Here is a 14,188-nt window from a genome sequence, read left to right as displayed (position 1 = left end):
CAGCCCTCCAAGGAGAGAAAGATGATAAGAGCCAGGCAAGGTGTCGAAAAGCCAGCCCAAAGGGCTGAGACTCCGAATTGGTTAGGAGTCGAATCTCACAGAGAATGGAGACAGAGCATGGCACGATGCACCAACAAGCCCCAACAAGGAGACAGGTGTACGGCAAGCCTCACTATTTGCCAGCTGTGGGACTCAGGACAAACTCCTCACTCCTCTAAAATGTCAGTCTCTCACTAAGTAACAACAAGGAGAATAACACCTGTGATCATAAAGGTGTTGTGAGGGTGAAACGAGATGAGAAAAGTTAAATGCCCATTGCAGCTCAGCAAATGTCTGCCATCTTTTTTCCCCCCTGAGATGTAGAGACTTAAGCCAGTGAGCAGAGATTTGGAGAAGCCGAAGGATAGATGACCACATGGGCATGCAGAATTCCTGCAGGCACACAGGATCTGAGACATAGCAGTACAGATAATTCTAGACTCCACAGCTGGTGGTGAGGAGTTGCTGATAATGCCTGCCTTGGCCGCATGGGGGATAGAGCTATGCCAGCCAAATAATGGCATGGCTGGAGCAGGCTGGAGAAGGCAGGGCTGGCAAAGGGTTACCCCAGTGTTAGGCACTGCCACTGCTTACCAAGCTGTAAGGTGCTGATCGGCACGTGATCAGCAGGTGTGTGAGGGAGGCTTGCTGCCTGCTGGAGCTAGTGAGATGGGCTGGTGGGTCACAACAAGTTTTTGGAATTATCACAAATGATTGTCAACTCTTCCTAACTGACAATAACTTGACATGAAATGTTATAGAACTCATTATTTCAAAAACTTAATTTAAGACCACAGCTATTTCAGATTCCTCTTATATGAATTTAATTGGTATGTAATAGCATAGTTAATTAAATACAAATCAATAGTTTAAAACAACTAATTGATACTTAATATGAATGGGGAAAAACTTAGTTCTAGTATAATTAACTCATATGAAATAAGCAACGAAGTAGCAATTATGTCTTTACAACAACGTAAAGTTTATAGTTATTTAATAAACTTAGAATTAGCAAGCAATGAGATCCAAAAATTATAAAACAGGTATTATTGGGCTATTAAACATTTATCACTTGTCCTGGAGGTCCAGGGCCAGGCACTAGTCAGGATTAATATACCTTTGCTACTCCACTCTTCAGTCCTCTTTATGATAGAGGTTGATCAGAAAATTATGATCTTTGCATGATGTATGGGCATCATTATTGCCTGGGATATGAGTAATTATGCTGAAAATAGGAGTAGGCAGAACCGATGCAGGAAGCAGTTTAGCAGAATCAAAGTGAAAACTTTTCAAACAGGATACCCCAGCATTCTGCAATCAGCATGGCAGATTGCATGCAATCAGCTGGGCAGAATGGCTACTGATGGCTATTGATAGACAATAACCAATGAGAGAGGCCGTTGGTGGACACCCAAAACAAAGACAAAACTAAGGACAATCTCCAGCCTTCAAGGCCTTTTGCAAGGGCCTCCCTCACCATCCCACAGCCTGAAGTTCTCTTTTCCTCCTGGGGACTCCTGCAGTAAGAATTGCCATTCATGCAGAAATAACTTGCGTGCTGCCTCAAAACTTTCTTTACTGAACTATTACCTGTCTCTGACTTTTAGTTACCTTTTCATAAGTATATGTCTTGTATAGCCAACTGGATTATAGTATCTTTGGGCTAGGAAGTTTCCCTACTATTTTTTTCTCTTGCACATAGTGCCTAGCACTTAGTGTTCTCTTTGTGAGTGTCTGTGCATTGGACTTTATACCAGTCACATTTATTAATATGTCCTGGTTCCAGAGGGGTAGGACTAATGCTTGTAGCAGAGTCTACCCATAGGATCCAACTGCTGTTTTCCCCAACAAAATGTTTACCCTCTGAGGTCAATGCAGCTGGTTAAAAATATTTCTTCAGCCTGAAACTCCTTCTCACATGATCATCCAAGTTCTCTTCACTTTAGAACCTTGTCACCTCGAACACAGAAGTCCAGAAATGTACCATTATCACCTGTGACTTAATAGGCTTCGTTTGTCATCACTCTACTCTGATACAGACATCGCTCTTTGTCCATTATGTCTAACAAGACACTGGGGTCATCCTTGCCCTCTTCCTCTGCTTGACCCACTCTGTCACTTAGCACCACTGTCTCTTCCTGGAATGTCTCTGATTCATCATTTCCTCTCCATTCCCAAGCCCTCTGGTCCCTTGGCCTCTCCCACGACAGCCACCTGGCTGGTCTTCCTGACTGGCCTCACATTTCCAGTCCATGTCACTGGTGGCTACATGCTAACCTGGGAAGTATGTCACCTAATAGTTCATTATATCACCCTGGAGAACTCACTCCACCTCTCTGCATCTCCACTTTCAAATCCGAAAAAGAAAAGAAGGAGGCGGGTAGAATTTGGAGCACTTTTGCCCATGTGTCGGCTCATTTGCTTTTCATATGAATCATGTGAGGAGGGTCTTACCGTTAGAATCAACGTTTTATAAATGAGGAAACTAAAGCTCAGAGAAGCCTAAGAGTTGCTCACTGGTAAGTGCTGGAGCGCGGCTCCAGCCAGCTCTGTTAGTTCTGAAGCCTCCCCTGCCCCATGTGCCCTCCCTGTGAGTCCAACTAAGCACAGCTGGTGTCTCCTCCAGATGATCTCAGGCACTGTCTGGGGAATGGGAGCTATTTTTTCAGCCCCTCCCCTACTCTCTATGTCAACATGGCAGGGATGAATGTCAGGATAAAACTGAATGTCCTTCCCTTGCTTTCTGATCTCTGGCCCTCTTCAGAGAGCAGGAAGAAGCAGCAGATGCAAGCCCACCATCTCCCACCTGGAGTATGGCAGCAGTCTCCCAGCCGGCCTCCCTTCTCTGAGCTCATCTCCTCCCATCCATCATCTGCACCAGTGCTGAAGGGATCCTTTATGAAATGCAAGTCTCACCTGTCTTTCCCCTGCCTAGCATTCTGCGTGGCTCCCACCTCCTTTAAGAGAGAGCCCAGACTCCTGGGTGAGGCTCATTGGCTGCTCCAGGATCTGGTCCCTGGCTAGATCTCCTGTCTCATCTTTTTTCTTCTGCTACAGCCACACCAAACTGCCTGCCATTAATTTCTGTTTCTTGTTTGATAGGCTTCCAGGGACGTGCTCGAGTCTACTAGCCTCAGGTGGGAAGGGGTTAGTCTTCAGCAAGCACACCTGAACTATTGTGACTGGGCAACTTGGGGACAGGCTAGGAAGGCCTTCTACAAGCAGCCATCCAGATGCACTTGATGACCTCAGAAACGGTGAGGTAGCAGAGGCTGGTGCCTGTCCGTTGTTGCCAGCTCCATCTGCAGTTACTTGAGGGCACATTAATGTCTGAACAGGGCAACCAGTCAACCAGCAAGTGCTATCCTGGCCAATAGGGTCCTCACCCTGGAAGCAGGAATGCTAATGGCATTCCAGCTTGCCGCTGGGTACCGGGCATGCAGACACATAACCAGCCTTCTCTCCCCACCTTCCCTTTTTTCCTGGCTCTTGTGGCCGCCACTCCCATCAGATCTTAGCCACCCTGGTAGCTGCTCCCCCGTCACCTGGGGTCTCCTTAGCAGGGTGTGATGCTGCTCCCTGCAGGCAGCTTTGTGCCCTGGGGGTTGGGTTCCAGAGAACCATGGCCAGTGGAAATTGCCAGGCCTCAGAGAAGACCCACTCCTCCCTGTCCTGTCTGTATTCATTTGCTAGGGCTGCTGTTACAAAGTACCACCAGCTGTGGGGCTTAAACAACAGAAATGTATTATCCCACAGTTCTGGAGGCTGGAGGTCCAAAGTCAGTAGAGTTGGTTCCTTCTGAGGGCTGGGAGGGAAGGATCTGTCCCAGGCACCCTCTTTGGCTTGCAGATGGCTGTCTTCAAGTTTCTATGGCATCTCCCTGTATATGTGTCTATCCCTAGATTTTCCTCTCCATAAGGACACCAGTCACAGGATAAAGGTCCATCCTAATGACTTCATTATAACATGATCACCTCTACAAATTTCCTATCTCCAAATAAGGTCACACTCTGAGGGACTGGGATTAGGACTTCAATGTATGAATTTGGTGCGGGAGGGGAACACAGAATTGGTGAGGAATTTGATCCATAGCACCGTCCCAGCCCACACCACTGATCTGTGCTCTAGTCTCTGGTCTGTCTTGATTTGCAGCATCTGCAGCCCTGTGACCCCATACTTTACCCTAAGAACCAAGCCAAAAATCAGCCGTGGGTTCCAGCATGGGCACTATCGCCAGCTGGTGCATTGGCCTTAAATTGTCACGTTACTTCTGAGCCTCAGTTTGTGAAACCAAAATGAAAGAAATAATTTCTGACTTGCCTATGTCACAGAGCTACTTACTGTGAGCATCTAAAGAGAAAGGGCATATGACAGCATCATTAAAAAATAAGTATCCCACAAATATGAAATAATACCACTGTATCACTACATTACTAGTAAGAATGAAGGAATTCTAAGGCTAGAAAACATCCCATCTGCACCCTCTGAAATGGAAGAAAACCTATCCCATTTAAAAAGCCATCCCCTTTTATTTCTCCCAGGAGGAAATCCCACTATGTTCTCTAGGCTTCTCTTCCAACGAGCTACAAGTTTCATTCACTCTACAACCAACCTCTGCTAACCTAAACTCATTGTGCTACAGTGACGCCCACTTATTTTCATTCTGACCTGAGTCAGAGGGAACCCTTCACTGCCCCATGTTTTGTAGCCAGCCCTTTCATTAAGTCAGCAGACTGTTCCTGAGCACTTGCCATGTGTCAGGCACTGTGCTTGGTCCTACGGGCTCAGAGCAGAAGAAGGCACAGTCCTGACACTTCTGTTGCTCAGAGTCCAGAGGCCAGGAGTTCCCAAGGGTGCAATCTTCTCTTCTCCCTAAGAAACATGCCCTGCTCCAATCCATTTTTCCTTGCACAGGTGTTATTCCTAAACCTTCCTTGTTGCTGGGACAGTGCCCTCCACTGCCCCATCTGCAGGTGACCCTGGACTTCTTTGCTATGAACTTTCCTTTTAAGCCAGGACTGACTTCTTTCATGGTAATTATTTTTCCATAGCCACCTTTAGAGTATCCGGGTGTTTCTGCTACTGATAAAGCCAAAGACAGCACCCCCAAAGCCTACTTGGAGAAGATCCCATCATCTTACTGTTCCAAAATGTGCATCTGTGATCTGACTCTCCCATTCATCTCTGTGCTATGGGACAAGGAAGGTGACAGTCTGGTGGTGGCTGGTCTACCTCACAAAGAGAGAGATTCCTGTTCTTTCTGTCATGTTCTATCATCTATCTCCTAATAACCTAGTTAGTTTGGCTTGGTAGAGTCTCCCCAAGCCAAAGCAATTGCCTCCTGCTTCCTCCTGGTTCTCTCTGTGGTTAGTACCTTGGACAATATTCACCTCCCCACTTGGGTTTCCAGCCTCCCCTCCCTTCCCCTCCTTCACTCCCTGCTGGCACACTCATGTGAACCCAATGACCTTTAATTTAGCTTTGCAAATCTCTCCAAAGGACATCCCAAATTTTCATATATGGACGACTAACTAATTCTCACTTCACTCATCCTCCAACCTGCTCGTTCTTGCAAAGATCCCAGTAGCTTCTCCCCACTTCTCTACAAAGGCTCAGTCAGAGAGCCCTCACACTTAATAAATTTCTGCAGTGTGCTTATTAGCGCCTTGTAATGTAGCCGCCTAAATAATTAAGACTAACCCACACGTGTCAAATTAAATGAGCCAAATACATTGAGAAATTGCCTCCTTCTCAATTTCTTTTATTAATCAGGTTTTTTAAAACTTCTTTTCCTGCTCATTTGCAAAAATCAAACATAGTCAGTGAGACTCTTAGTTATTATATCATAACCACTTGTCCACACAGCCTCTCCTCAAGCAGTTGCCCTGGGGGGTGTCCTAGTATGTGGCATAGGAGAGGTTGAGTTCTCTACCCAACTAAGATAATCCAGATTCAACAGATTGCTCACACTCTCTAAATCTGTAAGAGAATTGTTCGCCCTTCTATTTGCCTGAGCTTCAGTGACAGTCCAGAAGACCAGCTGGAACATTGGCCTAAATCCATCCAGTATCTTCTGCCCTCCCTACTCAGTGCTCCCCTGCCTCCCTCCCAAGCTCCTGGATTGAGTTTGGGCTTAGTCCAGGAGCCCAAACTCCCTTTCTCATTAGGAACCATTGCTGATGTGCTTTAGATGGGCATACGAAGTCAATGGCAAAAATATAATAGGAATTGTCAGCAATTGTATCATTCTAATGATGAACAATGCGTGTGCAATTACAATGGGCTGGTTAACTCTGCCTGTCGTCAGCGTGTTGAGGTTTCAATGCAGTCTCCCTCAAGAGGCTATTGTTCCAGGGAGCTCAGCACCTCCTCGCAGCTTGTACTTCCGCTGGCCCCCTCCTGGAAGGCTGCATTCCTGCCTCTTGAAGGTGGTTGTTAGAAAGAATCCACAAATATAGTAAGTAAACATCAAAGAGGCTTTGATCCATGAGGCCCGCGACAGAGCAGGAGCCCCTGAAGAAAGGGCCAAGGCCTTGAATGAGGGAACTTAACATCATCAATTTGGGTGCCTGAGATGTAAGGCCGTTTGAAGTGAGGGCGGTTTGGCTGAGCCTTCAGACGCCAGTGTGGAGGGGAAGGAAGAGAAGTGAGTGCCTTTGGAAACGGTGCCCTCAGATCTGCTTCTCTGCTCTTTACTGATAGTCAATAAACCCCTTTAAAGAATCAAGAGATCAAAGCCAGGGACCTCCCTGGGCCATGGCGTTCTGCCACCTCCTGCCATGCTTTGTTTTTCTCTAGGGCAAGAGCCCCTGAGCTTGACTTATCTATGTCTCGTGGGACCTGTACTCTCTTTCATCCCGCTATGCTTGGTGGGTGGACCTGGGCTGCAGATGGTGGATGGAAAAGGAGAAAGAGGAATGACCCGTTCTGTCTATCCTCTTGAGCCTGGACACTGACTGGCTGGGTTCAGGGAGACACTCAGTGTCGTGGGAGAAGGTGCTGTGATGCATCACTCATTGGGACCCTCTTTCTCTGAGAAATGAAGGGAAGGAGCAGAGAGGAGCCCAGAAATCCTGGCAAGGGCCAGGAAGAGCTGCAGTCATATTCCCTCTTCCAGAAATCAGATTCCTTATCTATTTGCCAAGTTTGCGGCAGCTGACACATTTGTAAGACTTCTACGCTACAAGGTGGGGTGGGGGTCTAAAACAATCATGGGAAGTCATTTAACGTGGTTGAACCTCAATTTTCCCATCTGCATAATGTCAGTTGCAGTGGCCCACATGCCCACCTCAGCAGGTTGTTTGGGGGTAGAGGGGGTCAAAAAAATTAGTGTGCTATTGCTTCAGAATCCATAAAGTGCTTAAGATGAATCAGGATAAAAGCACAAATACCAGAGAGGAAAGCTTGCCTTCTTGTGAGGCAAATGGACTCCAATTTAATGCTCACGCACACAATGGACACTGATTTACAAAATGCTGTGCAAATAAAAAAGTTATCTCTTGCATTTGCTACCTGGAATTGTTATTCCATCTTGTTTTTCCAATTGAGTCAAAGCCCTGTGGAGTCTGTGTCTCTCAGCTATCTCGACCCCTGTGCTCTAAGTCTACATTTCATAAGTGCTTGATGATGGTGCTAAATTGGGCCTTGATATAGGAAGGCACAGGAATCTCTAGCACCAGAAATGCACCTTCTCCAAAAGGTAGAGAGAGCTCTTCTGCCTATATCTTTACCTCTGTGTCACCCCGCTGCCCTAAACTCACACAACCACTTCTTTATCCTCCTGAGTCACCCACCGTGTCTGGTTGCACTGTTCCATCCTAGACACCACTGGATAGATTCTGCATCATCCCTGGCAGGTCTGACCACAGTCCCAAGTTGATCTGAGCATAGTCCCCAAGCCTGAGATACAAAGGGCCTCAATAACCCAGAGTTATGTTTATGAGCATGGACTCAGAGCCAGACTGCCTAGGTTCAAAGCTCTGGCTTTACCACCTGCTAACTCTTTCATCCAACGCCACTAACTTCATATATCTATAAATGGGGATGATAGAAAATGGGGAAACATCCTTCACAGGGTTGTTATGAGAATCAAAATGAAGAATTGCTGGCTTAAACTTATGACTGGAACATAATAAGTTCCATATAAATGTTGGCTAAACAAAAGCACCTCTGTTTGTAAGAACAACAAGCTCCACAGCCCCCTGCAAAGGGCCCCCCTCCGCCCAGTGCCTGACCTGTTCCCATTCCCAACTCACCCACCTATGCTTCTCTTCCAGAGCTGGGCCTCCAGAAGAGAGGATGCTGTCTGGTGCTGGGCTACATGGCCAAGGACAAGTTTCGGAGAATGAATGAAGGTCAGTGAGAACCTCCCCATCGCCTCGGGGGTAATCTGGAGGGAGGAAGCGCTCTCCTACAGCCACAGGACAGAGGAACCAGGAATAAGAACCTGGGACCTCTCAGAAGGGGACAGTGGGAAGACCAGTTTGTTTTCCACGAAGCCATTTGTACAGTCACATGGGGAAGCATAGTGAATGCCTGAAACACAGGATGCTGATTCAGGAGCATTTTCTTTATGCAATCTTCCCTTCTCCCTTTGTGTCTCCTACTTCTCTTCCTCTCTCTTCCCTACCATTTCTTCCCCACCCCACCCCACAGCCAGCCCAATTAAATCTACTCCTATTTTCATCTCTAATCCAGACCTCTCTGCCTGCCTCCTCCATCACTCATGTTTCTTGAATGCCTGTTGAATAAACAGCACTATACAGGCACTTAGGAAAATACTAAAGAAGAATATGACAATGTCTTTATTCCCAAAGAACTTACCCTTGGAAACCTGCTCCCTTTCCCAACTCCACTGACCCTACCTCTCCCTCTTACTCACAGGCCATTCTGCCTTCCTCTTGCACTGGCTTCCTTGGGTCACTGAAGGCTTGAGAAACGTATTGACATTGGCATGGAGGCTGGGAGGAGGAGTGCTGTCACTTACAGGTCTGCTGTAATAAAGAACCAATCCTCTCCATCCCTAGCCATCTGTCTCCATGCAGCTAATAACCCTCTCCATCAGATGCCACAGACTATTTGTCAGGATTCAAAAGTAGAGAAACAATGGCTGGGGATGTCATTTATTCATTAAAGTCAGACAAATGAAGCCTTGGCTCCCACCAGCCATGCTTGCCATGAGCTGGACCCCTCCCCTTCCAGGGCCCAGGGCCCATGTCTCCTCATTCCCATTCCAGCAAGAAGGAGGCAGCTTCTTTCTACCATCCCTATCCCCAGAGTGTGACCTAGCATGGTCTCAGTGCCCTCTTTCCAAGCTCCTCAGCTGTCTCTCCTCCCAACCCTGACCACGACAACCACATCCCCATGCGCTCCCCATGCGTGAGACTTTGCCAGCTGTGGACCTGTTTCCAGCACCCATCATGGTGACAATCTGACAAGAGTTAGGCCAGCACAGTTAAGCACAGGAAGTGATCACCTCCCCCATTTGCTGCCTGCCTGAAAGAAGCCAACAGCATCAAAAAGCTACTTCCCATTTGTAGGAACCCCATGGCTGAGTACAGCCAGAGTTGGGGGCCGCATTTTCTGTGTCCTGCCAGTCAGTTGCCTTTACTGACTTTTCTCTTTCTCAGCCTCCCCTTCCCTCCCCAACACCACTGCCTTGACAAGACTGCTAGGCAGTAACTTCTAATTTGTGGGAACTGACAGCGTGCCTCTGTCCGTGGTGCTGAATAGACATGTTCTCTTGCTGGCGATGCTCATTAGAGAAGCTCGAAAGAGGTTTGTAGAGATTGGGGAAGCCAAAAAGACGGGAGCTGGGCTGGAATTGAAACCCAAAGCTCCAGGTATCTGACCTCAGCTTCTGGGTGGCTGAGGAGATGAGGGGATGGGATGCAAGTTGAGCCAACATGTGTGATGAGTTAAAAATCTCAACTAACAACTCAGAGACAGGGTAGGAGGAGGGTGAGGCAGTGGGGCAGAGGAGAGACACAAGTGGGTCAGCTTTGGCTCTGGAGGGCTGGAAGGCAGAGATGAAGGAGAGGGAGGGCTCTGGAGGGAGAAGGCTCCTCTTCTTCCACTCCAGACAGCCTTGCTGCCCTAAGTACCACATTATACATTTCTCTCTCTCTAAAGCTCATACGCCCAAACTCCAACACATCTGCAGATAAGAAAGGGCATCAGAAAGCATGTGGAGCTGTTTTATATTTGTAATTATCTCATACCAATACTCAAACTAATTATAATTTCCACATATTAATAATTAAAATGGAATAGCAGCCATGACACACATCAAGAAATAGAAATCTCTGTCCATGCTACACAACACACCTTGGTATAAATTGAACAACTGGTAAAATAGGGAAAAACAATTATTTTTCTCCCAGTTGCTAGGATTAGTGAGATATTAGAACAATTAGCTTCTTCTTCCCTTAAAGATAAGTTGATGATCATTATATTTCCCATTTAGAATAAATATAAAAGACCTACTTGTGCTGTATTAAAGCATATTTGTTCTGTTTAACAGTATCTAATAGGGTGCCTGTCACCCAGGGAGAAGTGCTTCCCTATTTTATTTGTTTTCCTGTTAATTTGGCGTCCTTTTATTTTCTTCTCTCTCCACTCCTCCCTCCTCACTACATTCCAAAAAATAACAGCTTGAGAAGGAGCAAGAGGAAAATAATGAATGAACAGGAGCTTTATAGATCTGGGGTTTATCATAAGTTAGAGTAATCGCAATTGGTGCCGTTAAACTACACAAAGCAATAAAAAGAAAATGCTATTCAAAGATCATTTAAGGAGGCATGTGATAGTCAATGAGAGGTTTGCTCTATTCAGGAGTGCTTAATAGCTTCGTGGATAGCATCTGCAGTCTTTGCAGAATGGAGGTGGTTGGTAATATATGGAGAGTGTATGTGTGTGTGTGTGTGTGTGTGTGTGTGTGTCCTCTACCGTGTGGACTCAACACAACTGAGCCATCAAAAGGAGATACAAGCAGAAATCAACAAAGGGCAGGCAAGAAAGGAGGAAGTAAAGACAGACTAGCCATAACAATATCACATTTGTTTGAGATCATTGTCTTCATGTGATTAAGCACATGTGCTTTATATAGGAACTGCTGATGAGTGATCATTCAGTTATTCATCAAACATTCATTGAATACCATAAAAATAATACCAATTTCTCACAAGTGCCAGAATTGTTCTAAACACTGGAGCTATGAAAATAAGACACAAGCCAGGCACAATGGCTCATGCCTGTAATCCCAGCACTCTGAGAGGCCAAGGCAGGCAGGTCAGTTGAGGTCAGGAGTTCAAGACCAGCCTGGCCAACATGGTGAAACCCTATCTCTACTAAAAATACAAAAAAAAAATAATCAGCCAGGCTTGGTGGCACGCACCTGTAGCCCCAGCTGCTCAGGAAGCTGAGGCAGGAGAATCGCTTGAACACAGGAGGCAGAGGCTGCAGTGAGCCAAGATCCTGCCACTGCACCCCAGCCTGGGTGACAGAGTGAGACTCCATCTAAAAAAAATAAAAAATAAAAATAAAAGTACAGTAAGACACATTTCCTGCCCTCAAGGAGCTCACAGTAAAAACACATCTCAGTGTATGTGTCACCTCCACAAAGAGATCCTGCCTTCCATCTACCTAAATTACACAGACACCCCTCTCCCTGCACCCTGTGCTCATCATGGCAGCTGGTGCGTGTATCGAGTGGCACCTATCATGATGTGTGATTATTTATTGGTCTGCTTCCTCATGTGCTGTCAGTCCCACCTAGAGAATCAGCTGGAGGAGGGCAAAGACTCCTGTTCCTTCCTCTCCTCTCCCTGGGCCTTTGCCCAATGTCTTGCACATAGGGAGTAGTCACTCAACTTTCATTTAGGTAATTAACTAGGGCCCTGAGTGACAATGGAGGAATGTACAAAGTCCCCTGCAGGTGTCAGGTAGGTCTTGAAAAGGAGCGCCTCAGATAGAGCAGACAGATGTGGAACAGTCCACAAAACGGTCTCCCTGTTTTGGGTGATTCCTAGTGTCTACCTTGGTGCTCACTCTCAGGCTTTCTTCCAGTTCCAGTGCTACAGCCCCTTCCTGGGAGTAGGGTCCAGACAAGCTGTGGAAGGAGGGCTGGATGAGAAGGCCTTCCCCAGGGGTAGTTTCCCTTCTTTCTGTACCAGCTCTCCTTCCTCACCCTACCTACCGCCAGCCCATGCTCTCAGGACATCTTTAAGTAGATCTAGTTTGCTCTCACTGGTTCCTCAGCCACATCTCCAACACACACATGAGCATGCACACACACATGCACACACCTGCATGCACATGCATACATGCACACATGCATGCACACCTGCATGCACATGCATACATGCACACATGCATGCACACATGCATGCACACACCTGCACACATGTATACACACGCACACATACACCCACGTGTGTGCACACATGCACACACCCTTCACCTCCCCTTCCTGGCCCTCCCCCTTCATGACCTCTCTCTCCTGGAGATCCAGACCACTCACCTTCTCAAACCACGTGGCTTCCCCAGACCTGATCCTATTCCCAAGAAGAGTAGAAGGCTGTCACATGTATCAGGGGAGGGGCTGTGCCTGCCTCAGGGAGCTCAGGCCTCCTCTATGTTAGACCTGTCAACAACTCTAGAGATTACAGTGCAACCCAATAACCCATCATGGCCCAAGAGCATGCAGCAACTTGCCCAGGGCCCATGGGAAGTGGCTGGAAGAGCCAGGACCGCAGCCCAGGGCTCCAGACACAAAGGGCTCTTAGACTTCTGGAAGAGGAGGCTGAGACCATGAGCAGAGGGGAAGCCTCTAACACTTCAGCTTGGTTTCATTTTTCAGGGTGGGTGGAAAGAGAGGAAGTGGCAAGGCAGGCAGAAGAGAGGGCAGAACACAGGGAAAACTTGAGTTGATATGCAGAAAATCAGGGAAGACCTGGAGTGAGGAACACAGACCAGAGAAGACAATTCCTAGGGGATCAGAAAAGCTGGCAGGCCACAGGACTCTTGAGAAGGGGAAAGGAGGAAGAGGATAGTTAAAGGAGGGAAGAAGCAGAGGCACCCAAGTTTTGACCTCCCCTTCAGCCATCCCCTTGGGGCAGAGGGGGGCCTGCACAGGAGGGTGCTCCTCCCTCACACTGGTGCCTTCTCGGGCTGCCCATCAGGGTGGGTGTTGGTTTCTGTGGACTTTCAGCATTGCAATGATGGCTGCTTCAAGAGACCAAGGGAGAGCAGAAATGCCTCTGGGTGCTGTCCCTTTCATCTTTCAGGAAGAAACACTTGTAAGTGATTAGCAAAGGCAGCTTCTGCTGGCTGGAGACCTCTAGCCCTGTGTGGGAAGAGCTGGAGCACCCAGGAAGGGGAAAGCTGGTTCCATAAATAACTAGCAGCCTCTTGCATGGCCCACAGCTCCCGAACAGCACCGTGGTCCCAGTCCGGGATCTGTGTGCAAATGCCCCTCCCCCACAGCACCTGTCTTCACCTCCCAGCCTTACAGGGGAGTCAGAGCCCTGGGAGGTTGAGAATCTCGTTTCTTCGACAGCTGTAAAGTTCTTTATGATGGTGCAAGAGCCTGTTCTTTATGCACCCTTGTACACTAATAAAAAAAATGAGTCTAAAGCATCTACTGGTTCCTCCTATAGAAAGAGAGGTGCCCCACAGCTGGGATGTGTAGTGGGAGGAGCATTAAGAGTGAGGAGCCAGCTGTGTGAGCTTGGGCAAGTCCCTAGACACTCAGATCTCAACCTTCTCATGTGCAAAATGGAATCATGTTTCATAAGATGACCTGTATGTCTCTAAAATGTGATGATTCAAAAATCTATCTTGGATCTCAACACCCAGCCCACACCCTGTTCTCATAGCCCATCCCATAATTTTAAATGTCTTGGTCACCAAAGGAACCCGTACAAAAAAGTCAATAGACTGGCTTTCCTTGGCAGCCTCTGAAGGTGGATCCGCGTTTCTTCCTCCCATCTGTCATTAAGGGTGAACTCAGGCCATATCAGCTATATGCTGGGTGGCAGGGAAAGAGTCGGGCAGGCCTGCGGGATGAGCTGTGCTTTTCTCAGGGCAGAGGAGGAGCAGGAGGCCAGGGTCCTTGGCCTGGGGACCTGACCCAGGGATGAGTGGGTGT

The 14,188-nt window shown here is 47.5% G+C and overlaps 1 protein-coding gene across 6 annotated transcripts in view; it reads left to right on the top strand.

The window, feature by feature from the left end:
- Nucleotides 1-14,188, top strand: part of KIRREL3 (kirre like nephrin family adhesion molecule 3) — a 594,169-nt gene that overhangs the window by 444,207 nt on the left and 135,774 nt on the right. For all 6 annotated transcript variants that reach the window (XM_063728268.1, XM_063728266.1, XM_063728267.1 and 3 more), the window contains one exon: nucleotides 8,316-8,393. In XM_063728268.1, coding sequence (XP_063584338.1) covers nucleotides 8,316-8,393 — 78 coding nt within the window. The remainder of the gene's footprint in view (nucleotides 1-8,315; nucleotides 8,394-14,188) is intronic.

This window comes from Pongo abelii, chromosome 9, assembly GCF_028885655.2.
Source record: "Pongo abelii isolate AG06213 chromosome 9, NHGRI_mPonAbe1-v2.0_pri, whole genome shotgun sequence".
Lineage (NCBI taxonomy): Eukaryota > Metazoa > Chordata > Mammalia > Primates > Hominidae > Pongo > Pongo abelii.
The sequence above is the reverse complement of the archived record's forward strand: the minus strand, read 5'-3'. Positions and strand labels throughout refer to the sequence as shown.